The sequence below is a fragment of the Erpetoichthys calabaricus genome, chromosome 8 (assembly GCF_900747795.2).
Source record: "Erpetoichthys calabaricus chromosome 8, fErpCal1.3, whole genome shotgun sequence".
NCBI classification, from domain to species: Eukaryota; Metazoa; Chordata; class Cladistia; order Polypteriformes; family Polypteridae; genus Erpetoichthys; species Erpetoichthys calabaricus.
Genome location: NC_041401.2, coordinates 70,290,999 through 70,318,379, shown reverse-complemented (window position 1 = coordinate 70,318,379; position 27,381 = coordinate 70,290,999). Strand labels below are relative to the sequence as shown.

General features: G+C 39.3%; 1 protein-coding gene across 1 annotated transcript; it reads right to left on the bottom strand.

The window, feature by feature from the left end:
* Window positions 1-1,377: 1,377 nt before the first annotated feature.
* On the bottom strand, window positions 1,378-20,582 carry scarf1 (scavenger receptor class F, member 1). The gene is made up of 12 exons (XM_028806754.2): window positions 20,443-20,582; window positions 20,051-20,342; window positions 18,530-18,591; window positions 15,705-15,806; window positions 13,539-14,064; window positions 11,923-12,138; window positions 10,807-10,935; window positions 10,389-10,492; window positions 8,792-8,909; window positions 4,822-4,946; window positions 4,161-4,298; window positions 1,378-3,857 (listed from the first exon to the last, which is right to left on the bottom strand). Exons 2-12 carry the CDS (start codon window positions 20,149-20,151, stop codon window positions 2,752-2,754), a joined length of 2,727 nt encoding a protein of 908 aa, XP_028662587.1. The 5' UTR covers window positions 20,152-20,342; window positions 20,443-20,582; the 3' UTR covers window positions 1,378-2,751.
* Window positions 20,583-27,381: the final 6,799 nt, after the last annotated feature.

Genomic DNA, 27,381 nt, shown 5'->3' with positions numbered 1-27,381 from the left:
CAGTTAATCATTCTTATGAGCTTTTCCATTTTTATTGAAGTAGAAGATTTCATTTTTTGAAAATACATGATGAAAATCTTAATGTTATTATTGTTTCAATACATTAACAGTCTAATTTGACCTGATTATTTTTTATATTTTTATGCAATACATTTTTGGACAAGTACTTTTACTTGAGTGATATTTTTTGCACATAATTATACTTTTACGTGAATATAGGTTTGGGCTATTTCTCCCATCTCTGTTGTTAAGTTGTTTACAAAGCAGCAAAAAAAAAAAAACTGCTGAAAAATGATTAAACAGTGAATTGAATATAGTCGAAAGAGTATATAGCACACTTAGTAAAACAAACTTAAAATAGAGAAAAGAGCTGGAAAATTATTTAAGCTTCTTAAGTATTATAAATGTCCTTAAACAGTCCTATTTTCCCATAAATCAGCTGTATATATGAATATTTGTTGTCTTTCAGGAAAAAAAAATCATTAGTACCAATAGCCTACCTGACTGTTAGTACAGTTTCTCAGCTATTCAGAGACTGCTTGCTTCATGTTGCTTTAGCTATTTTTGTAACTCTGGTGAACTGCTTTTCCTGTAAATTATACTAACGTAGGGCATCGGAAACAGGAGAACAAATAGCCAGAGGAAGCTGGCTGAGAATAAGATAGTTGATGAACACTGCAGCAGAACAGCCCTTGGCAAGGCAAACAAATCAAGAGGCCCAACCTAACTTTAAACGTGAGTACATTCAATGCTAGGCTTTCACAGGTTATAATGAAATGGCAACCCAAGCTGTGAATCAGAAAACTAGCTTGATGTTAAAAAGACACATCAAACTCCTAAGTGCAGTTTTAATGTTACATATCATTGCTCTAGGACAGGGGTAGGCAACGTCGGTCCTGGTGAGCCGCAGTGGCTACAGGTTTTCATTCCAACCCAATTGCTTAATTAGAAACCAATCATTGCCAATCTCAGACCTTATTTAATTTTATGGCTTGTTAGTCTGTGCAATGTAAGGCTCTTATATCGTAGATTTTTTTCCTTTCCAAGGATATCATCCAAATGATATGAAGCCTAAAACAGATCATTTTCAGTCTGTCACATTTTTCTATTAAGTGTTTTATTAAATCAAACAGTGCATGAACAACACACACAGATGTAATTGGAAAAAAGCTAGCTGGAGAACTGCTGGCTGCTTTGTCTTTTACATCTTATTGCTAATAAGGAGCAATTAAAACACTGAATGCAGCAGTTTAAGATTGAAATAAGCAATTAAGGTTGGAGAACCTTAACAAGCGAGACCACTAAAATGAAGCATCAAAATGTCACTTAAGCAATATGTGCTTCATCAGCAATAATTGAGTTCTCGTTAAGGAACTGGGTTGGAACAAAAACCTGCACATACTGCGGCTCACCAGGACCGACGTTGCCTACCCCTGCTCTATGAGACTGCTTCAGATCCTGTCACAGTCAGCATATGTATGGATTTTGCATGTGATTCCTGTGGCCACATAGACTTTCTTAGAGGATGCTGTTCTCTTCCTACATCCCAAAGTTGTGAATATTAGAAGACTTGAAATTAGCTTTGTATAAATGAGTATGTGGGTGAGTTTTCCCTGTAATGTAGTGTGTTCTATTGTTCTAGTATAGAGAGGATTCTAAAAATTACATAATTGGGAAACACTCTTCTAGGGCTGAACACAATACCAAATTCTTTGTTCCTTTTCATTATTCCTATATGCACCAGCCAGTAAAGAGAAAGTCATGCACATAACAACCTTTACTAATTGTTAAAATTACCACATCTGAAGCTACCATGTTTTGAATGAAGAGTGTGCAATGGTGAGTAGAATATAAGAATAAAAAAGGGAAGTATACTGTAGTACCATTTAGTCAGATAAAGGGGTGAATAAAGGAAGAAATATATGCATTCTGTAGGCTGTATTATACTAGTCTAATAGAAATCTACAGAGCTATAAGACAGTACCAGAATTGTAGACTTTTCCACATTTGCAAACTTGTATACATCTTTGAATGGTTACCTGGTCACTCTGTTATGGCTTATGAAATTGTATGCCATGCTACCAAGTTAAAGATACAAATAAGTTACTATTAGTGGATTTTAGCAAAGGTAAAAATACATTATAGTTGGATTGTTTGTTAATCTGGCTGTTCTTTGTCATTGTTTTTATTTTCAAAATAAGACTGGTGAAGAGTTTTGCAGAATTCAACAGTTGACTTTCTACCCATAACCCAAAATTCCTTCCCTTTGCTTTCAGAGCCACTTACTGCAATGTTGTCTAAAAGGACTTTACTTATTGCTTTTGCACAATAGTAACCCAATAGGACAATAAGCTTCATTTAGCCATCAGCCAGTTCTACAAGGTGTTGTCTCACCCTTCGGTGTTACATCTGGACTATGAGGCAGTTACAATGGAGTCAGCAGTTGTTCCTGACTGTTGTATTGCTGTTACCTTTAGCCATGATTACTAGTCCTGAAACATTTCAATTTTTACCTAAACTGCAGAACCTGAAATGAGTAAACTTCTCAGGCACATGTTAAAATCTCATGGAGGCCAAAGAGTCAAGTATGGTTAGCTTTTCTTCAACATAGTTTTCAGCAGATTCTGAAATCAATTATTGAGAATTATCCTGTAATAGGAAAGGTGGCTTAGAGATTTACACATAATTCCCCAGTAATGAGAGGGCAGTAATAAGAGTGGAAACACATCATGAGAGCTCTGTTTTCTTGCTTTAACCTTCTGTTGTGTATGAAGCACATTTAATGTCTCTTGGATTTACATTTTCATATTTTGGCCCTTCATCTTCTGTAAGTGTCTGTTGCTCATCAGCACTAGGAGCACCTTGACCACTGTGGTTAATGTTTGAAGCTATGCTGCATTCCAAGTGGGTTTCATATTGGTCCCCTACAGCTCCATCCCCATTCTCCATTTCTGACTTTTCCCTTGCCTCTCCACCAGAGGACATCACAGTATTTTTAAGAATGGATGTGGACATCAGAGGCCTCCTTTCCTCAGTTCCCTCTTGAGAGTCCACAGAGCAATCCAATTTATTTGAATGTCTAACCTGTGTTTGCTGCTTAGGCAGACCTTTGGCAGCTGAAGCAGCTAAGGCTTGTTCCCAAAGTCCAGCTCTGGCTCCAAGTTTTCTTCGGGGTGGCTTTATTATATTGTCTCCCCGTCCACTAGGTTTGGGAGAGTCTTCTTTCTGTCTTTGTAGGCTGCCCAGTCTCCTCAAAACTGATTGAACTGGCCCTTCCATGCTTGAGTCAGAGGAGGCTTTGGACTGACGCACAGCTTTTCCTAATGTCACATAGACAGTTGAGATTTTTTCTAAATTGCCTTTTTGTACAGAAACTGTGTTTTCTGCAGCTGGATGTGGCAGAGCATTTCTTTTGGCATTTGACATTGTCCTTCTCCTACCACTTTGGGCTTCTCCACTGCCCCCAGTGGACGCTGATTTTGATTCTTTATCCGAGTCTGTTTGATTTAGATTGGCATCTGGCATCTCAGCATCCTCATAATGATGATTATCCTCAGTTGAAGATGGTTCTTCCCCCTCTAGTGAAGAAGTATTGGACTGGATAGTTGAAAGCTTTGAGGTCACCCATAACATTTTTGATGCACGAAGGATATTAAACATTTCTGTAGCTGATCCACGACGCTCCTCTGGTCCGAACTTTGTGCCTTCTGCAAAGCTCACTGAAGGCCTCTTGGACTTGGCAATGCTGGAGGTTCGGGGAATAGGGAAGGCCTGAGAAACATCCTCAGCATTGAAGGAGGAAACATCTGGAAAGATGTTACACTTAGAAGCCATTTCCTGGAACTCTGCACCATCACCTGAAAACAAACATAGCAGGTCTTGTCAAGGTGCCACATTGTAAAAAAAAATAGCCTGGTTAATAGTTTAGAACAGTGACTGACTCATCTGTTTAGAAAAATGGTAGGAGATGATTTGCTTACTGGTATTGACAAGTCTTAGCCAAGCCTAAAAAATAAGTGTCCATATAATAATAATAATTATAATCACTTCTGATCCTTTAAAGAACTTGTAAAGTAGTAACCAAAAATATAGAGTGACCAGACAATACAATAACAAAATTATTGGCTTCTAACAGATTCTGCTTTACCCCTCGTGGTTACCTTCTTTGGGTGGAATGCAGTAGACAGGACCTTCCTCGTCTGTTTCAAAAGATGAGAATGAGTTCTCAGATACCCAGCCGGCAGAAGGAGGTTCGATAAAGCTGTGGTTAAAGGTCACATCAGCATCATGATGGGCCACTGTTGAGAAAGCAGTTGTAACATCTATTAATTATTCTAGCATTTATCAATAAGGAAAAGAATATGGATTAGGCTTATTATTTTTGAGTGATTCCATTTAATTCTGAGTTCAAGCACACTATGTAGAAATTATGATATGCATGTGTAATTATTAAATGACGTTATTATTTTGGGGTCTCATGTTTGCACAGTAGGATAGCCAGATTAGATCTCTAGGCTGACAGCTGTGTGAAAATGAGAGAATCCCCCTTGTATGGTTAAGTATACCAGCTTTCACCCATATAATTTGAGGACATATTGATTTAATAGAAATTAAAATGTTCTTAGGAGGTTGATACATAATTTTCTTTTTCCGAAGAACTGTCATGTTCCACTAGTCTCTTTTTGGATTGGCTTCCCAAACAGTTCTCCTTAGGTAAAATGAAAAGGCTATTAATTGAAATCTGAACTTTTTTAAACAGCTTTGTCAAATAGAGAGAATAAAATAGTGTCAAGAAAAAAAAAAATAAAATGTGAGCTGTACCTGTGACCCGAGGCCATGTTGAAGACCCCAGAACAAAGCAGGGAATGGCTGAGCTTAAATTAGCTATAACACAGATAACATGGTGCTTCATGCGAGTCATTGGACCAGCATCACTAATAGCCGACCTGCAAATCATAAAGAAACATGAGAAAGGGTTGACAATTTCAAAATCATAGCTGTTTTGTGATCACTGCATCAGGGGTGCACAATATGCGGGCTGAAGGGCAAATCTACTCTGTCCAGGAAATTCTTCAGGCCCAAGAGCAAAACAAAAACTATATCTCATTTTTTAATTATCATAAATTTGAACTCAGAACTATTTTAAATCACATACTCATGCATGTTGTGAGCCTTCAAAAATTTGAAGGAGACTGGTTCATCTTCAAAAGAGGTTGTGTGTCCCTGATCTACATTATATAAATGATATGCATTGCACCACTCATTTTTACACTTATTTTAGGGATTTTGTTCTTCTTGTGGAATTCATAAGACCATACTCAAAAATTACAGTAAATGGCCCAAGGTTTACTCCATTGAACAAAGCCTGACTCTTAAAATTAAAATATCAAGTCCATACTTAATAATGATAAATTATAATAGACTTAATGATTTGTGATTAACTCATTGTAACGCAATGGCTTAAAATATTAAAATATGCAATAAATAATAATTTTAAAAGTACTTCTAGTCCTCTTTCAAAGTACTTATTTTCCTCTTTCTCCTATGTATATTCTGATGAACTTTTTAATTTTGTAGGCTCTTCCCAGTGTATATCATTTAATTCAGCTGTGCCATATTGCATTTTGCATTGGCATGAGCTCAGTTGTTCTATGTTTTAATATAGACTTTTTCAGGGACTATGCTTTCCTAGCATAGCTGAAATTAATGCATCTGAAGTTAATAGGCCCAGTGTGAGCAAGTGAGAGTCTGTAAGGATGACCCCTGTGATAAAGTGCACCCAGTGACTCTGGCACAGAATATGGTAAGCCAAGACCCTGTATCGTAACAAACAGGCTCAGAAAATTAATAGATGAATGAATTGCAACTTGTTACTTGTCTTCTTTTGTACTTTATTAGGTACATTGAGATGGTTTATTCTATAGAAAGCTCTAATTCAAAATGACTAATATCATGCAGAATCCATATTACTAACCGAGAATGCTAAACCGGATGGACGCAGGGACATCCGGCCATGGGCCGTAGCCGCAAAAAGACGTACTGCACAGGCGCCCCAAGAAATGAGGTGCCGCGAGAGGCGGACAAGACCACAGAAAAAAGGAGTGAGCAGAGAAAAAAGGAGTCAAACGCAGGCGACGCACACAGCGCCGCACGAGCAAAACACCCCCCCCCCCCCCCACACACACACACAAGCAACGGACGGGATACACACAAAGAGGACGATTCAACAAGCCCCTGGCACACAAAAAAAAAGAGCCCGCAAACCCCCCCCCCCCAACACACACAAGCAACGGACGGGACAAACACAAAGAGGAGGATTTAATCCCATTGCACACGAAACTGGACGCACACAAAGAGGAGGATTCAACAAGCCAGAAGCACACAAAAAAAAAAGAAGCCAAGAGCACCATACAAAGCCAATTGGACACGAAACGGGACAGACATCGGACATAGCACACGAAACGTACACAAAAACGACGATTCAGACCCACGACCACAGTAATATAAATAACAAATGACACACAAAGCCCCATTTCTAAATGAACCGTCCGTATTAAACATACGTCATCTCAACACGTTCACAATATGCAGCATAGGTAGATCTCATTACAATGAGGCACTATTAACCGTTCAACCGCAGAAAAGGCTCCATATTAACAGTGAGTGCGATCCTCCTTATTACTTATCCATATTTCTCACGCTCAAGAACAAATAAGTCATGAATTCACGATCACAGGTACAAAACGATACCGCTCGGATAATGGGACCAAACAATTCACACTGTGCAGCATAGGTGGATCTCATTACAATAAGGCACTAGTAACCGTTCAACTGCAGAAAAGGCTCCATATTAACAGTGAGTGCAATACTCCTTATTACTTATCCATATTTCTAGAAGAAAAAATGTCTCGGCTCCAAAAACGCAAAGCTCAAATAAAGCTTCTAACTAACGATGTACCTAAAAGTAAAAACTTTATGAACTGCATTAGATCCTACAATAGTTCATTTGCTTTTGCATCTACCGGAGTAAATATCAGGCCACCAAAAGGCAATGGCCCATACTGCTTTCGCATATGTGCACAAATACTGCATCGCATTGGAACAGTGCACCCTGAAACAAATCAACAACGCAAATATGCACAAATCTACATCCTAGATCCACATGACGCAATCTATCAATCAAAGTGCTGCATCGCAACAGGCACGGATTCAAAACGAAACACCTCCCGTCTCAGACATACGTTAAAGGCAGCGAAGGATAGAACGGGATTCTCACACAGCACAGGCAAATGGATTACAGCTCCAAAACAACACGTCACAAATACTAGACATGCAACAACGCGCCTCTCAAACGGCACAAGCAAAACATACACCAGGAAAATTCATTCGGATTAATGAATGTCATTTGCAATCATTGTCATTCAGTTCACTTCCCTGAAGAAACAACTGGCAATACAAGTAATACATTTACACGTTGTTGTCAAAAGGGTCAAATTAGACTGCCTCCTTTACATTCATATCCTGAATATCTACAGAAGCTTCTAACTAACGATGTACCTGAAAGTGAAATCTTTATCAACTGCATTAGATCCTACAAATCGATATCCACTATGAACATTAACAGTAGCACTGCACGTGACATCCGTCTTGCAAAAATGTTAATTATTGATGAATGTACAATTGCATCCACTCACTTACTCAACACCATTCATAAACCTCTACAAACGTTTATGAATAATAATATTCCTTTTGGAGGAAAAGTACTTTTATTAGGAGGAGATTTTAGACAGTGCTTAGCAATTCTTACACATGCCATGCGCTCAGCTATTGTTCAGTGCACCTTAAAATACGCAGACAATTGGCATCGCTTTCAAAAGATACAGTTAGTACAAAACATGCGATGTCCAGAACCAGATCATAACAATTGTTTATTACAACTGGGAGATGGTACACTCACCAATACAGATGGACTTCACCCACATATTATTAAAATTCCTCAAGCCTTTATCTGCGACGACTTAGTTACAGACACATTTGGAACAGCAATCTCATTAGACCAAATGCCCCTTTTAACACAACGCACTATATTATGTCCAAAAAATATTAATGTGGAAAACATAAATACCCAAGTCATTCCATTACTTCCTGGAGAGACACAACTCTTTCTAAGCTCTGACAAACTTGACTCTGATCACAACAATAACCATCTTCATTGACATTACAAGTTCTGACCTGGAATTACCTTTTACACTTAAACGGCGTGTACAAAGAAATTTTCCAATAAACCTTTACACTGTGCCACACACTTTATTGTTTGCTTTATATTTGCATCATCTACACCTTCACACTATTCTATATCTTATTCATACATCACGCTCTTTGTCATTCCCAACACCAGGGGTTGGCGAGCGAAGCGAGCAGGGGGCGGAGCCCCCTAGTAGGATCACAGAGATCTTAATTTTTTACACTCTGGTTAGAAAACACACAATTTTCACCAGTATCCTTTAAGAATAACTCTCCTGTACATGTGCTTTGTAATTTTGAGGCATCTTAAATAAATGTAACTATGTACAAATTTAGACTGTGCTGAAACCAATTGACTTGGTGCTAACATAAAATTCACAACATAACAGTTATTTTAAACAAAAAAGCAGTGAATGACACACACATGACATGTACCCAGACCACCTGATTTGAAGCTTATTCACTGTTGTTTACTTGACCGCTAGTTTTACATCTCTTGGCTTTCAATACAGTACAGACTTAAAACAAGTGACTAAATTTGCTGAACCTGTCTTTTGTATCGTTCAGGTTGGTTCCACAGCAGCAGCAGCAGCAGATGACCGCCAAGAGTACCAGCAAAAGAGGGACAAGAATGGCAATGATGAGAACTTCATGTCTTCCTAAAGCTGAGAAACAGACATTTCAGTTTTCTTTTATACAATCTTCAGGGTTTATTTCAAAACTATAGAAGGTTATAAGTATGCTATGATTTTATTATTATGACAATGTCCAAGTCAGAAAAGGAAGTAAAAAATACTGAATATAAAAGCCCAAGGCAATCCCAAAGAATGACGACACTATAGAAAAGCTAGCACACAACCCCAGAAGGCATAAACAAATAGAGATAACACACAACCCCACCCTCCCAAAGAAACTGTTTTTCAGCACATTTACCAGATATGCTTAAATGTCTTCTATACTTGAAGGTGTTTTTTTTTTTTTTTTTTTAACGTTCCCATGCTTTACTTGCCAGTCTGTGTTATGACCGCCTTCTTTCTGATGGACAAAATACTATACAGAATGACAAAATCCAAAAAGAAGACCAACAATCTAAGAAAACTAAAATTTGGCATTTTGTGTAGCGGGCAGCACGGTGGCGCAGTGGGTAGCGCTGCTGCCTCGCAGTTGGGAGATCTGGGGACCTGGGTTCGCTTCCCGGGTCCTCCCTGCGTGGAGTTTGCATGTTCTCCCCGTGTCTGCGTGGGTTTCCTCCGGGCGCTCCGGTTTCCTCCCACAGTCCAAAGACATGCAGGTTAGGTGGATTGGCGATTCTAAATTGGCCCTAGTGTGTGCTTGGTGTGTGTGTGTCCTGCGGTGGGTTGGCACCCTGCCCAGGATTGGTTCCCTGCCTTGTGCCCTGTGTTGGCTGGGATTGGCTCCAGCAGACCCCCGTGACCCTGTGTTCGGATTCAGCGGGTTGGTAAATGGATGGATGGATGGATTTTGTGTAGCAAAGATGGAACAGCACACAGCTGAATTATTGCATATTTTCTTTAACAGCATTTTACAATATGTGACTATTGGATGAGAGTTAAGGATGTGAAAAAATCTTCTGCCTTCATCTAATACCTGGAAGTTTACTCCATTACATTTAGTCATGCTTCAGCACATAAAATAGTGCTCCAAATTACAAAACTCTGCTTCACCATATAATAGTTTCTACCACTACCATTTTCTAAAATATAGTAGAAATGATTCAGTTAGTAACAAAATTGATCTGCAGTGGATATTACATATTCCCTGTTTATTTTTGTTTTTGTGTAGCTCAGTTGGCTGATATACATGCAGAAAAAGTCTCTGTTGGAGGTGTTATATATTGCATATTTATGTTATGAAAAAATGTATCTTTTGTCATATTAGTCAACCTCAGAAAATGTTATCTACTGTATATTTTAAATTTAAAGGTCACTATATCACTATTAAGAGCTAAGCATTCTAGGTTTGATTCCCTGGAAGATAGTTGGCAGTTATCGAGAAACCCCAGAGGATGACTATGTATTCTGGACAAACCAGTTATAGTGCCTGACAGTCTTGTTGGGGACTCCACATACAGCCAGTAGCACACTAGTAACACACATGCATACATGTGGCAGCTGAGCACTCACCAGCATCACAGACTCCAGTGACTGGATGGCAAGTACCACTCCTGCAGAGACAAGGAGATGAGCAATTCTGGCCATGGAATCCAGCTGGACAAGTGGCATTGCAGCTGCAAGATAAAGAATAGGAGTGAATTCAAAGAAAATCAAGTCAGAGGATGAACTGCAAGAAGGCTGATTATCCACAAGAAGGCAGTGATTATGTTCAGCTTACTTTGTATTTTGCATCTTACAGATTGCATTGACATAGTTTTTTATTCAACTTTTCTTTTGCTCAATTTATTATCTGAAGTGAAGTGTTGTGAATCAGAATAAGCAACTAACAGAGTTTCTAACAAATGATGCACATCTCTTTCTAACTTGCAACCTTGTGGGCTTTCCGTGAATGCTCTGTGAGCGTGTGTGGAACTTTCATTTTTATTACCTGTCTCCCTGATAGCCTGAGTCACAGATGCAGTGTCCAGTCACTGAATCACAGCTTCCATGGTAGCATGGTTGGCACTGAAAGCGGCAGAGGTTTCCATAGCTTCCAGCTGGACACGGGGAATCACACCTATAAAGAGGCAAGAAAAGGCAGCCAGAGTAATGTATTAGATTGGGCACTGGATTATAAATTACTAAATCACCACATCTCATGCATTTTGTGACCCCATTCAAGTAGCTTAACCTGTATGTGCTCTAACTGCAAAAAATGGAAACAATTGTAATCCATCTTGATCCTGTTAGTTACCACATGTGAAGGAAATAAATAATTAGAAAAATGAGAAGGGACTATTCGGACCATTTAAACTGTGTGTTAAATTGCCCCAATACCTCTGCTAGGTACTTTGTAAAAGATTTGAATGGTGTGTGGCGGACAGCCGGGACACCCTTTTGATATTGAATCCGGGGGAACAGCCATGGGAGGCTTATTACTTCCCCCAGAACACTTGGTGGCATCCCCCTTGGGTTGCATCGGAGCCACAATCATGGCACTTTGGAGCTCAGCCTTGTTGGGCTCCGTGGCCACCACCAGGGGGAGCTGCACTGAGCCCATTTGGGCCGTGATGCAGCCATGCCCGGATGTGCAGCCTGAATTAGGCCAATCATCACCTGGAGCACTTCTGGGTGGGCTATAAGAGGAGCTAGCAGCCACTACTCTAAGCGCCAAAGTTGGGAGAAGGAGGACGAAGCTGCCTGGGAGGAGTGGAGGAAGAAGTATTTTGTTACATTTACTTTGGTGTGCTTGTGCGGGACTGTGCTAGAGTTGAAGGACACGGGGAAGACGTGGCCCCAGCTGAAGAAAATAAAGTCTTTTTGTCTGATTTTTACACGTGCCTCTGTTGTCAGTATGTGTCGGGTCGGGTGCCTATATAGCGCCTTTCACAGGTGTCAAAGATATCTGCCAAATAAATATTCAGAAAGAGTTGTTGTATGAACATTAATTTTATAAAAAGCCACATAATGCATTTAATTTCTAAGCAACCTGAATGAGTTTTTGTCACATGAAGTACTGTATGTTTACAGGATGTCTGCTAGCTTTTTGTTTTCCATCTGTTACCTTGGTCCAGACCAGCCAGGGTTACAGTGTAAGCATGTCCCAGTCTTGCGATTACAGACTTCACTGCCACGACACCGACACACCCCATTGCAGTTTTCTCCATAACGACCCGCAGGACATAGCTGATTACAGAGGGTACCATTCCAGCCCAGCTCACAGGCCACACAAGACCCATTCTTAGGGTCACAAGATTTGTGATGTTTGCAGTACCCACACCTGTGAAGGGAAGACAAGACCTTATTTTCACATTTACAGATGTTGCTCATGATGAGCTTTGGGCTTTGACACACTACACCATATCACATAAGTCAACTGTTCAGCAGCCCAGCCTCTGGAATTCTCCATGGCCATAATGACATCCTTGCATTTACCACATACTATCCCCTGTCACACTGGATTCAGTTCATTGCAGGTCTTATAGTAAAAGAGACACTGTTGGTGTAGTTCAGTGTTAAATAGTAGTAAAAATGAAAAGCTTAAGTTACTGTTTTGAGAATATCTCTACATGTGTATAACATTTTCAGACTAGTTTTACTTAACTACAATTTCAAACACAAATGGTTACTTTTACTCCAATATTTTACTAGAAACATTCTTTACAGCAATATTAAAGTTTATATCAATGTTATACCTAATTTTGTAAATTGCTTCAGTAAAATTTGAGTATGCAGTTAATTTGGGACAATTTTCAAATGCATGCCGTTGGCACTACTACTCAATCATCTATGCAGTCATTCCAAGTAAACCTCAGCACAGATGACAGAACAGGGCTGAGGTGGATGTTGGTGATAATCCACAAGTTGCAGCGAGCTTTACATGAGCAATCATGTGCTGTGGTTTGCTGACCTTCTTGTGTGTGTTGCTCACGTCTTCTCACATTACCGCTCCAAAACAGATCAAGAACTAGTTGGAAAATTCCAAGAAAAACTAAAAGGCTGTTCTTTTGAATGTGAAATTAGAAATGATAAACTAATTTTGTCAACTTTCATGTAGTTCAGTGTTATTGGAACAAAATAGGGAGTCATTTTTGGGGAATGGCAAAAAACGTTTTCCATTTAAATTAATTTTAATTAGGAGTTTATGAAGGGGTTTTTAGAAAAGGATTAGCTCCTTTGTGAAGTGGGGGAAGCCTGCACACCTTTTATTTTGTACCCTCCACACTGAATTACGATATAGTTATTAAGATGTCCACTCACACTGAATGTCACTTGTTGAAGTTGTAGTCACTTGGTTTATACGTTAGTGATTGTAATTCGGCTTACGCAATAGGAAGGTAGTCTCAATTATTTTAAGTTTGTAAGGTCTACTTCTGAATATATATAAAACAGGAAGAGATTATGCATTTACTTGTACTTTTCATACTTAAGAATGCTTAATATCAGATACTATTAAAGTTGAATTTTTTCTCATGGGCAAATTTCACATTTACTTCTGTAAGTTTCCAGAAAGGCTTCTCTACTTTTACTCAAGTATGGCTATTGGGTACTTTATTCGATACTGGTGCAGCTGCATGTTGTGCATAAATTAAAATATCTAATTTTATTATTATTTAAAACTAGAACACATCAAGCTATTTTAAATGGTTAACAATCTGACTAGTTATTTTATTGACTTACTTCATTTTGCAGCCGCTCCCATAAAAGCCAGCCTGACAAGGCTCACTGCAGGTAGGACTCTTGTACCCTGGTTCACAGAGGCATTCACCACTTCTGGGGTCACAATTTCCATTTTGGCAGGTACAAGATCGCTCACAGGCTGGCCCCCATGTGCCCGGCTTGCAGTGGCATATCCCTGTCTCTTGGTGGCAGGATGAGTGAACGCACATACACTTCAGTGCACAGTTGGCACCCCAGAAACCTGGTGAGCAATTGCACTTCCCAGTGATAAGGTCACACTTGGAGTTATCAAGATTGCACTTGCATTGCTGTTTACAATTCAGCCCCCACCAGCCTGGTTTGCAGATGCATTGGCCTGTAAGGGGGTCACAGGCAGCATTATTTCCACATTTGCATGTCTCTTGACAGTTGGGTCCCCAGCGATTTGAATTGCAAGTACATTGACCTGTTACAGGGTCACATTGTCCATGTGGATGACATGAGCACACCTTCTTGCATTCGGAACCCCAGAACTGGGGAGGACAACCTGTCATGGGAAGAATAAGAAAAGAGAAACTAAATTAGCCCATCAATGCTGAATCCTGCTTAAACTTAAGCATATTTTAAATGAACTCTCAGTGATGCTTTCTGCTTTAATAGTTTCGTTGTTGGTCATATTTTAAACATCATAAATATCACAGTATTGTGCCAGCACAAAAAGTGGAACATTGAGCACATATTGAAACTGTGACTGAACACAATAAGCAACTCCGTATTAAATATGAATATTCAGACAATAATTCCTGTCAGTTCCATCCATCCATCCATCCATCCCGCTGAATCCGAACACAGGGTCACGGGGGTCTGCTGGAGCCAATCCCAGCCAACACAGGGCACAAGGCAGGAAACAATCCCGGGCAGGGTGCCAACCCACCACAGGACACACACAAACACACCCACACACCAAGCACACACTAGGGCCAATTTAGAATCGCCAATCCACCTAACCTGCATGTCTTTGGACTGTGGGAGGAAACCAGAGCGCCCGGAGGAAACCCACGCAGACATGGGGAGAACATGCAAACTCCATGCAGGGAGGACCCGGGAAGCGAACCCAGGTCCCCAGATCTCCCAACTGCGAGGCAGCAGCGCTACCCACTGCGCCACCGTGCCACCCCCTGTCAGTTCCTCACCATCTAATACAAGTATTTGAAAAATAATGTCACATCAAAATCTAAAGGACACCAAGGTGGCATTTTAAACTGTAAATGTAATCATGTTTCTGGCTTTGCCCAGCCCAGTACCAACCTTCATAGCCATATGATGCTCATGATTAACCCCCACTTTGACATCAAGGCCATTTGTTGGCATCAAGGATGTGATGGTGCTTTATCTTATGTTTGGATTCAGTGGAGGAGTTCAGACAACCACACATCATGGAGCAAGCATCAAAAAAGAGTAAAAAAAAATGTCAGCAGTTAGATCTGTCAAAATAATCTGACAGACTGCTGTAGACAACCTATGAGTGTACTGATCAGTTTTGCTGACTTGTTAGCCACTTTAAACACTCATACTGTATACACAGTATGTGATCTGTTGACTTAGGGTGGAGTTTATCATTTTTATGATTTACTGTATGAGCAGAACATTTGAGATTTGTAGTATAGTACAGTATAGTTTCTGTTAAATTCTTTAACAGTTATGCTGTTCTCACAAGAGGCACTGTGGGGGTCACTGAGCTTGGCAATGCAACACATTCAGGAAGAGGAGGAGCTTATAGTGAAATTCTCACACAGTCTAAAGATACTTTCTAACTTTATACATGTTCTTAATCATCATCAAACATCAAAGAATATACCAAAGAATGTTAGCCAGGATTTGAGAAAACTTGTTTGAATATGTATCGGGAAATGAACAATTTACTGAGATCTCAAGTAAACTGTACGTACACAATGAGCAGGCGCATAATTTGAACACAGGACACTGGATCTATGAAGCAACAGCATGAACTTAGTACCAACACCCTCTCTGTACAATTATTGTATTTAAAACAAATCAACCTATTCTGGAGACTTTAGCTTGCTGATCACATTACAACTTGTTTAATGTAATTCCCTCTTCCTTAATGTAATTCCCTTTTCCTACTCAGAAGCCATGATCAAGCTTCTGAAAGATCAGTAAACTTACTTGTTTCACAGTTGGCTCCAAAGAATCCTGGCTTACAAAGGCAGAACCCCGGATTTACACACATTTCATTTACAGAACAGGATTGGGGTCCTTCACACAGTGCTAAGAACAAACAGATATCTTTATTAGTAGAAAAAGAGAACCTTATTGGTTGATCGCAGATTCAATACATCAGAATCAGAACCAGAATAACTTTATTAAGTCCCAAAGGAAATGACTTATGTTACAACTGTACAAATGGACAAAAAGGACAAGTAACATGAAGAGCAAATATAAAAAATAAGTATGTACAATAAAATTGAATATAAATATCAAAATAAACTACAATACATTATCTTGCACTATGCTTTAGAGGTACACAGTGAGATAAATATAAATACTGCACATCTGAATATATGTGTGTGTGTGTGTGTGTGTGTGTGTATACTGTAATTTTCCATTTCACAGGGATCCCACACAAACCTAACAACCGCACATTGGAAGGAATCTCAAGGCTTTTTTTTTCTTTTTTAATGTCTCACTTTTAAGATCCTAATTCATGGTGACCCTTCACCAGGAGGCTATGTGCCTCTGAACATTGACGTATGCATCTGTATCCTCTTATTGTCAAACAGGATTACATATGTGGTGATTTATCTTCATTAAAGTCAAGCTAAGACAAAGGCAATAACTTTGGAGAGGCATATAGTATTTCCATATTTTGTATATTTTTTGGAACTTGTTTTCTAGGCCATACTGAACGATCGGACAGGTACACATGCTGAATATACATAAGCATACTGCAGACTTGCATAAGGTTCAATAAAGGTCAGGACAGGACAAAAATAATACTTGACAAAAGTGTGGGAGATGCAGTTCTTAGATACAGGATATTTTATATAACAGTTTGGAAAGAAGTGAGAAGCAATACGTTGGAAGACATAGACAAGATGTAGTATTTTATTATACAGGTAGGACATTATTTTTGGGTTGCACAAAAGATATACTGTATTTTAAGATATAATGAAGGTAAAATACTAGTAGACATAGGTGCAATTAACTAATATGTAGGTGAGATCAAATTTTATAGGTCAGATGCGTATTATAACACTTAGAGAGACACAAACAAAAATACTATTTTGGGGGCCTAATGTGGCTACGGGTTTTTGTTCCAAACAGTTTCACAATCAGGGAGCCATTTTACCTCTAACTGACCTCATTTAATTTCTTGTCTTGTTCTGCACTTGGAAAACCACAGTACTGTGATTTTACATTTGTAAGACATTTACAAATATTTGCATTTTTGCAATAGTTTTAAATGCTTAACACTCTTTTGTTGTGTTCCATATAATTTGCCTTTTTTCTAAGTAGTTTGCCTCTTTAGTTGCATCCTAATAATGAAAATTAACAACAAGCAGAGCAGACACCTCAACAAATGACAGTAAATGTTAGAAGGCTGCAACGACTTCAGTGTCAGACTCACTCATGGATTCATTTGTAAATAATGGATTAAATAACCAGAACATCTAAAATAACAATTACATTTATTATGACGATGATGATAATCTTAAAAACCAAGGTAAAAAAGCAATTAAATTATCACATGTAATATACATAAATCATTGGTACATTCTAATAAAAATTTCCAACTGTAGTTTTGTTATTTCTAAACTGACCCAAAAACATACAAACTAGGAAATAATTTATTTAGGCAGGCTAGACGTTGGTTGGAACAAGAACAAGGCAGCCACATGGGGTCCCCAGGACTGAGTTTGAGAGCCACTGACTTAACAGAAGCAAGTGAACTATAATGCAGTATTACTAGCCATGCTTTCCTGTCAAAGACAGGTCATAGAATAAATAATATTCCTCCTGCACCTTTTCTTGGTATCTTCATAAGCCTCAACCTCTCTCGCCCCTTGTGTACCTGTAGTTTTCCCCCTGCACCTCTCCTCAGTATTCTTGTGTGTCTCAACCTCTATTGCCCTACATGCACCCTCAGTGTTCCTCCTGCTCTTTCCTCGATATCCTTATGTGTTTCAACCTCTGTTGCCTCTCTTGATTGTGTTCATGTAAAGCCTGCTTCTCAGACTCTGTCATTTCAAGACACCTTGCTCTCTTCCTTGACTACCACCAATAGTAAATGGGCCCCCATTACCAACTGTGATATTCTTGCAAATACTACCTGTCTTTAAAGGTGACTTTAGTATTTACAGACTAAATGTCAGAAGTTATTTGTTTCTGCTTTTTTTAAGGTGCAAACAGGATCTGAACTTCTTACCCATAAAGTTATCACATCAACTACCACTGAGCAACCACAGCCAAACTGACCAATCAGAGCAAGGCCAAACTGACCAATCAGATTGTTCGGATGAACCGGTCTCTCTCACACAAACACACACACAGACAGTATAGTTTTATTATACAGTATAGATATACTGTAGATTATGGCATATAGGTAAGGCACAATAATTTGAGACACACAAGAGATGTAATATTCTCTGATGTAAGTCAAAGATAACATTCTGGACATGGGCGACATATTTTTCCGAGATTCAGTTGTGTTGTCACATGGACCCAGTGCTCTAAACAGTAATAATCTGTGAATAAACTCAGAATGGAGTGAATTACTGAGGGTTAAGAAAGAGGCCATGGTAAAATCTGGGTTATGTTATTGGATGAATTAAGCAGGTCTTTCATACAGACTGGGATGGGAATGTGGTATAGTATGAACATGAGGGAATTACTCTATAGTACAAAACATTTGTGCCTAATAAAGGTTGAAACAAAACATTTTTTCTCAAGGTAAAAAACAAACAAAATCAGAAGTGGTGTACAGTACTCACGGACACTGCAGTTGGTCCCCTGACGTTTCCACCCAGGACAACAAACCAAAAGTGATGGGTTTCTGTTAGATGGAAAAATGTACATTTTTAAATAGTAGATTACAATTCATGGAAAGCAAAACTGCAGTATAATGTGGGAAACAAATAAAGAGTTGTAAAAGCAGGACTGCATGCATAGGATTACAAACAGCAACAATAGCATATGTCACAAATGTGACATTACAAAATAAAGTTTGACATCAAGAGTCCACAGATCAGTCACAATTAAGATACAGAAATTCTATGGTAAAATTGAGACAATCTAAAAAAAAGTACCAAAACTGAAACTAAAACATTTTTTCTGGGCCAAAAGTTATTGACTGCATTTCTCACAGGGGTTGTCGATTAGTCAGTTTTCAGGGAGTATAGCTCCTTTCGTATGGAGTATGATAACAAAATGTATCTAATGAAACAAACTACAAAGCAACACAAGATTACATTTTTATATTATATGAAAATGTACACTGAAGACAGGTCAGGGAAGACTTGATATGATAACACAGTGGATATTCCTGAAAGCTCACAACTCTGGAGTCCTGGGCACGAACCATTCATTCATTTTCTGTTTGGAGTCTGTATGTTCTCCCAGTTTCTAGACAAGTTTTTTTCTAGGTACTACAATTTGGCTTCTACACCCCAAAGACTTGTGTATAAGATTATTAGGACATCTCTGAAATGGCCCAATGTGAGAATGTATTTGTATGCGTGTTCCACAACACAGTAGTATCCAATCTATTAATCAGATGGACAAATAAAGTGCAAGGATAGGTCACTGAGACAAAGTCTCACAAAAAGCTTCCACTCTGAGAAAAAGAATGCTGCCATGAAACTTGTAATGGACACCATACTTCAAAATGGCCATTCAACATCCTATGCCACTAATCCTGGACATTGTCCACCACCAATAAGTTAAAACTATGATGCCTTCTTGAAATAACTCACTGAGGAACACATCAATTCCCTGTAGGAAAGCATCACATCTCCACACCTAGGATACTCTTCAGACATCCCTTTGACCCTTTCCTTCAGGCCTTTCATATACTTGAACTGAGCTCCTGATCTGACCAAATGTTCATACCACACCAAAACATAGAATGGGGCATTCCATCACTAAGCTGTCTAACTCAAAATAAAATTCATATTAAGTTAATAGGTGGAGGTCCAAAGTTATTTGTCTGTTAGAATAATGTGATGGAACTGGTGCTCTTTATAAATGTATTTGTGCCCATTCATTTCAAAACAGAGGTGGGTTTGGGACATGCACCACTTACAGACATATTAGGAATCAAAGATAACATTTTTAACATTAGAACATAAAAGCATGAACTTGTGCCTAGAGGGCAGAAGATGAACACATGCATAGATGGATCCCAATTGTTTGGAGCAGCTCTATTAATGGGAAGGAAACCGCTCCTCAGATTTTCATCATTGCTAAATCTCCTCCTGCCCTGCCATCATACCAGACAAAACAGTGCACCCTACCTCTTATCCCGACAAACATTTTTTTCTTTTATATCCAGGATCTGGGAATGGCAGAACATCAACAAGTAGGACAAAAACAGGCCTTTTAATATCAAGTCCATTCCGAGCTGTGATGCCAATCCAGTAGAATCAGACTGTCTGTTTTGTTGGGCTTCTTCTTGAGGCTCCAATAAATTCTCCACGCCTGCCTTGAGTTCTCAAATTACTGGATGCCTGATAGGCTGCCTGCATGATTTTCTCAGCCCACTGGCTTCCTCACCACTCTTCCTGGGGAAGCGGAGGCCACTTCCTTCTATTGAAAGAAGGACAAGACATTATGGGATGTTGTTAGGCAATGCTCTTCTCGGCATTAAGGATTATATTTATTCAAGGGGGCCCATTAATCACCACACCTGCATTTGTGAAGAAAATCAAGGCTCTCCGGACTTTGCTTTTATCGTAAAAGGGCGTCAAGAAATGCATGATTATGTCATCCCCACAGCCTAAAAGAATTTGCGTTCAACATCTCAAGGTGCATTCAAGTATACCTTCATTTGGAAATTCTAGGCACTTGGAGCTGTTTGAAATAAAGATGGTCAGTGTCAGTCACCACGAATGGTGATTCTGAGTGTCAGATGCTTTTAAAAATTCAACAATAAAATGTGAGATTGGGTGTCTGGCCAGAATAAGGAATTGGCTTGTTAACAGAACCAACATACAGATGTACAGATTAGTGTAGCTGTCTCACATTCTACAGATCCAGGGAGCAGAACTCTATTCCTAGTCCAGTCTGCCAGAACTGTAAGTTCTTCTTCTGTCAGTGTGGTTTTACGGCAAGGACTTCCAACTTGTTAGGTAAAATGATGGCTCTGAATTAACCTAGAATCCCACCAAGTGTTAATTACTGCCTCATGCCCATTAGTGACACTGGCTGTAACCCTGCAATGGCATGAAAATGGATGGATGGCATTCTTGCAAGCCAAAATTAAATAACCAATGGTAAGATTATTCATTTTCAGATTTAATTTAAAATTACTTAAAATTCAAACAGGACTACAGATTGATTTTTATTTAGATAAACTTGTATTCTTTGAAAAGTCTTTTTAAAATACGCCTATTATATTATTATATTTTCTATATTATTTTAAGGTTAGTACATCTATCATGCACACTGAATATGTCTGAGTAATCTCCCAGACTAAACCCAGTCGGGGAACATTAATGAACAACAGGAAGTCCTACTGAATAGTGCAATGTTGCCAAGACTCACTTAATGAGCTAAGCAGTTTTTTTTTCAGAGCCCCCTCACATACCATCCTGCTTTTTATCGATTTTTTTACAAACCAAGGAAGCCCCTGCACCACCTTCCCTTTAACATCTTAAAGTGTGAATGTCACCACCCTAACTTTTTTTGGCTGAGTCTCCATAAGCACATTACTTACACATTTGGATTTTTCTAGCATTTATTATTCAACAAAAGGTCAATAACTTAAAAAACACCTAAAACTAAATTGTTTTTCACAGCCTGTTCAGCCCAGAACTGGATTAACTGGGTTCAGTGATATACTGTAAAAAAAAAAAAGGATGAAAGGCTTATGTAATAATGTCTCACCAGGTCCACGTGACAGACAAAATTCATGTCTACCAAAAAGGTGATTTAAATTGTACAGTTTTCAAATAACTTCCAAAGTTCAAATCATAAACATTAATATATTTGTTTAAATAATTACCAAAATAATGTTGCACAGGGCAGCACGGTGGCGCAGTGGGTAGCGCTGCTGCCTCACAGTTGGGAGACCTGGGGACCCGGGTTCGCTTCCCGGGTCCTCCCTGCGTGGAGTTTGCATGTTCTCCCCATGTCTGCGTGGGTTTCCTCCCACAGTCCAAAGACATGCCAGTTAGGTGGATTGGCGATTCTAAATTGGCCCTAGTGTGTGCTTGGTGTGTGGGTGTGTTTGTGTGTGTCCTGCGGTGGGTTGGCACCCTGCCCAGGATTGTTTCCTGCCTTGTGCCCTGTGTTGGCTGGGATTGGCTCCAGCAGACCCGCGTGACCCTGTGTTCGGATTCAGCGGGTTGGAAAATGGATGGATGGATGGATGTTGCACATCATTGTAAACTGCTCTGTCATGTTATATTAAGAAAAGCAGAACACACTATTTAAGTTCATAGTTAAGAAAAAGTGGTTGTAAGATCTTGGAATATGCAGGGCCTAGAAAAAGTATGCACCCCTTTGGAAGGTTTTTACATTTTAATGTTAAACAATATTGAATGACAGTGGATTTCATTTTGGCTTTTTTTTGGCACTGATCAACAGAAAATGACCCTTTAATGTGAAAATAAAAACTGATCTTGTACAAAGTGTTCGGATTAATTATAAAACACAAAGCTACTGACCACATAAGCATTCACCCCTTCATATCAGTATTTAGTAGATGCACCTGTGTCAGCCATGACAGTCTTTACTCTGACTGCACAGGTCTCTGGCAGCTTGGCACACCTGAGCACTGCACTTCTTCCCCATTCTTCTTTGCAAGACCACTTAGGATCTCTCACGGACATCATGAATGGAAAACCTTGGTCAAGTCCAGCCACAGACTCTCAGTTGAATTGAGATCTGGTCTCTGAATCGGCCACTCCAGGACTTTAACATTGTTCTGTTGAAGCCATTCCTGTGTTGAATTAATTATTATGTTATAAACATATTCAGACTAAATGATTGCTGTTGTCCCCTTTAAGACAACATAACTTCCTAGTTGGAATATGCAAATGTTGTAGTTTGTGAAGAAGGTATTGTAGTTTTCTTTCAATTAGTGTGTTTTGCATCTGTGTATAGGGATGGGAATTGATAAGATTTTCACGATTCCGATTCCATTTTCGATTCTGTTTAACAATTCGATTCTTTATCGATTCTCCTATCGATTCTTATTTTTAAAAAAGGAGAACACACAGGTCGATTAGCTTAGAACTTTGTTTTATATCTTATCTTTGAACAAGACAGAAATTTAGGAGTAGCATGACCTTACAAACCCAACAGTGAGATCTTAAGAGATCCACAGCCTACGGCTCCTCGATGGGGTGCCACGGGGTCCCTAGAAAAAAATTTGAAAATGTAAAATAATAATAAAATAAATATTCTTCTGTAGCAACAACAAAGTATAACATAAATTATTCTGTGGCAATTACACAAGAATGTCCAGTAACATTTACACTCTCCTTTTTAAAAGTATATATGAGCTGAGCACTCAAAAATAAAACTACATCAGCCAGCAACAAATACAATCAACTCAAGTCCAATGGAACTGTGCACTGTGCAATTCTGCAACCATCAACTATGGAGAATTAACAATTCTTTTGCAGAAATATAAGCATATCTGCTTTTTCAGGAAGGAATTTTTACTTTTCCCCGCCTCTGTGAAAGGAGAAGCTACCGGTAGACTGCAGCGAGAACTGCCAGCATCTAAGCCAGCCAGACTCTGTCTGTCTCTCTCGTCATGGTCATCTAAATGCAATGCACAGTAATAGCAGGTTTTGCAATAAGGCAAATCGCGCTAACATAATATGCAATGTTAGTTGATTAGTTACCTGCCGTATTAACGGGAGAGGACGTGCAAACGTTACCGCTGCTGCTGGGTTGAGATTCACTAGTCCGGAGCGGATCAAAAACACGACATTCATTTAAGGTTATCGCGTGAGCAAATGCTTTTGCATATTCGTAGTGTTTCCTCCCTTTGATGAAATATCTACTTTGCAAGTATTGCAAGTTGCCCTGTTGTCATCCTTTCTCGTAAAGTATAACCAAACTTTTGAGTATTTGTGCCACTTAGGCGCCATGTTTCCTGCTGGGTATATGACGTTACGCAACGTGGTGACGTCATTCGAGGCGACTGGAATCATTTGCAAAAATGGCAAACAATTCCATGGAATTGAAACAGTGGGAACCGGTTCTCAACAAGAACCGGTTTTCGATTCCCATCCCTATCTGTGTAAGTAAAATACAGTATTTGACATTCAAACTGATGTTCTTATTGAAGACTAACACTTGAGTAGCTTACTTGAGAAAGTAGGCAAGGCTTGCATTTGTAATCTATTTAGTTAGCCAATAAAAGGTGTCATGTCACCCTACTTTCTCCTGTATAAATCTATGGCTAACACGGTTCAACACTCTACTACTTGTGTAGCTTGTCTTTCTGGAAGGAGAATGTTGTCCCAACTCACAGTTTCTTGAAGACTGCACCAGGTTTCCCTGAAGGATTTCCTTGTATTTTGCTGCATTCTTTTTATGCTTACAAGCCTTCCAGAGCCTGCTGCAGAGAAGCATGACGCTACCCCTGCCATACTTCATGGTGGGGATGGTGTGTTTTCATAATGTGCAATGCATGACACTAGTCTGATAGCCAAAGACCTCAATTGTGGTCAGAACCTTCTTCCTGCTGACTTTAGTGTCTCCCATATGCCTTCTGACAAACTCCCATGTCATGTGTGTGTTTTTTTTTTTTAACAGTGACTCTCTTTGCTATTCTTCCATACATCTGTGATTGGTGAAGCACGTGGATAGCAGCTATTCTACACACAGTGTCTTCAGTCTCACTCATTTGTAGCTTGTAACTCCTTCAGACTCCCTCACTAGTCTTCTTCTTGCACGATTGCTCAGCTTTTGTGGGTGGCCTGCTCCAGCCAGATTTACCACTCTCTGCCTTACTCTTTCCATTTCTTTATGACTGATTTATGACTCCAAGGGATATTCAGTGACTTGAATCTGGTCTTGTGTCCATCCCCTGACATGTGCTTTATAATCAGCTTTCTACAGAGTTGACTTCATTGTGTAGGTTAGGCCACCATGCTAACTCACAACAGGTTGGACCTTCCACATACAGGTGCATTTATTCTGCAATCCAATAAAACCCCATGACTTGAACTAATTATAAGACTTCCAAAAGCAACTGGTTGCACTGGTGATAATTTAGGTGTGTCATATTAAAGGGGTGAATACTTATGAGATCCGTTATTTTGTGTTTTATGCTTTGATCAGTTTAGACCATTTTGCAGAGATCTGTTTTCACTTAGACATTAAAGTTTATTTCTGCTGATGATTGTTAAAAAGCCAAATAAAATCCACTGTGATTTAATGTTTTTTTTAACAATAAAATGTAAAGACTGACAAGAGATGGGTACTTTGTAATGGTGCTGTAATTGCCAATAGAAAACATTCACTACCTTAGATGCTGTCAAATTTTATTGTGCTGCCATAAGAATTTTAGCACATGTGTGTGATTTCTTTGATCAATACAATTTATTTTTGTATAGCCCAAAATCACACAGGAAGTGCCACAATGGGCTTTAACAGGCCCTGCATCTTGACAGCCCCCCAGCCTTGACTCTTTAAGAAGACAAGGAAAAACTCCTAAAAAAAAAAAAACCTTGTAGGGAAAAATGGAAGAAACCTTGGGAAAGGCAGTTCAAAGAGAGACCCCTTTCCAGGTAGGTTGGGCGTGCAGTGGGTATCAAAAGAAGGGGGTCAATACAATACAATACACAGAACAGAACAAATCCTCAATACAGTATAAAAATAAAAATTTTAGGAGTACGGAGCAGAATTTAACAGTAGATGATATCACATAAGAAGATTTGGATATGTTTAGAGTCCTGGAGACCTTATCCATCAAGCTGCCTCCCCCATTTGGCCATTCCATGACTGAAACAGTGCTGGGCCAGCCAATCCGATGAAAGGACCCCTCCTTCCCACGATTCCTGCGATCCTCCATCAGGGATGACTTTACCTTAGGTAGGCAAAACAACTTGACAGGTGGGTCAAGTGCCACATTTGAGTACCAAGAAGAGAAACAGAATAGGTGAGGGTTAGTATCCAAGTATAACTATCATATAACACAACAACTCACTGTTAAAGTAAAACAAAACTACTCAGAAAGGTTCTAAATCTATCACAAATAAAGTTTCAACAGAATGCAGATCTATGATTCATAGTGTAAGGCTCTGCCACCTTCCCTGTTTAATTTCTACTTCTATAAAAATCTCTGATTCCCTCAAGTTGGGAATGTTTAGTGAATATCCATTTTACCTGCTATCTTATAGGCTTTGATGACAGAAATATCCATTATGTGTCAAGGCTAGGAATAAAAACAGTTGTGCCACTGCAAAATGGAATCTTACGCTACTTGGTCTGTGTATCCCTTTTGGCAAACTATAATAGAGGTCGGTAGTGAGAGTTCTCAAGACTGCCTTCTTCCGCAACTGGATGACTTTCAGATTTGGCTAATTGCTCTTTTTATTTTGTTCAAGTCTGCGTGTATAAATGTGCCCTGCAATGATCGGCTGTAGATATGCTTTAACAATGCTCCCCGAATTCCTCTGCTTTAGTAGTGTTGCCACAGTGGACTACCGTGCTGACTCCTACTGAGTAAGTTTAAACTGCTGTATCATATTTGTTTACATTTATCATTACTCTTTAAATTATACTGTCTTTGTATACAATAATGCTGTTTAAATTACATTATTTGTATACATTATTACTGTTTAAAACAGATAACCAGATTAAAAATCAGTAGCCCCATTTGTCCATTTGGTTTTCACATCATTCAATTCCACACCTCTAGATTGTCATCTGTTCATCACAAGTGTGATATGATAGACATCCCAACCCATAGTCCATTTTATAAACAAGTGTGTCCTCAAGTCATCTAATTGGACCTGCAGTCTTTGTGTTTTTGCTTCCTATGTCTTTTATGTCACTTTTTTGTGTTATGTGAAGCACAGGATAAGACAGCGCAGTTGGCCTTCACTGCACTAGAGATGGCTTTAGATTTGTCAGTTTTAAAAGTGTATTCTCTAGTGTAGTTTCTTTGATTTCAGCTGTGATCGTTTTGTTGTGTAAAAGTGTTAACAAAGGGTACTTTAATCTCTCCTGATTTTTTATATTGGTCAACAAGTTAACACTAGAAATGCCCAAATTATTAGCCTTGATTTACATGGCCACCTGCAATACTTACCAATGTTCCATTCACTCATCCCTCATGTTTCAAACACAATGGGGGCCAAGGGCCTGTCGCTGTCCCAGGTCACTTCCCCGAAAGGGCTACACTTCAGACTACCTTAGCAAAGACCAAGGGCTGCTTCAAAGCCACACTCCTGCTGGGACTTCCCAGGTCACTTCCTTTTAGATTTTCACAAGGGGGCTCTGGCCCCTGCTTGCTTCGCTCGCCTACCCCCGGCGTTGGGTATCCTGAAATACATTAGTCGACCCAAGTAGCACATCATTCCTAACTTCACTCCGCAGTAGTGCCACTCACAATATGGCGGTGACGCCTGTGCCTTCACTCCGCAGTAGTGCCACTCAC

Bases quoted from the DNA above. Each gene is read 5' to 3' on its own strand.
- scarf1 (XM_028806754.2), bottom strand. From the start codon at position 20,151: ATGGACTTGATATTAAAAGGCCTGTTTTTGTCCTACTTGTTGATGTTC. The intron at 10,493-10,806 runs GTAATAAAAATG...TTTATCTTGCAG, and splicing joins TCAGGCTATCAGGGAGACAG to CTGCAATGCCACTTGTCCAG. The intron at 3,858-4,160 runs GTAACCACGAGG...GTTTGTTTTCAG, and splicing joins CTGCATTCCACCCAAAGAAG to GTGATGGTGCAGAGTTCCAG.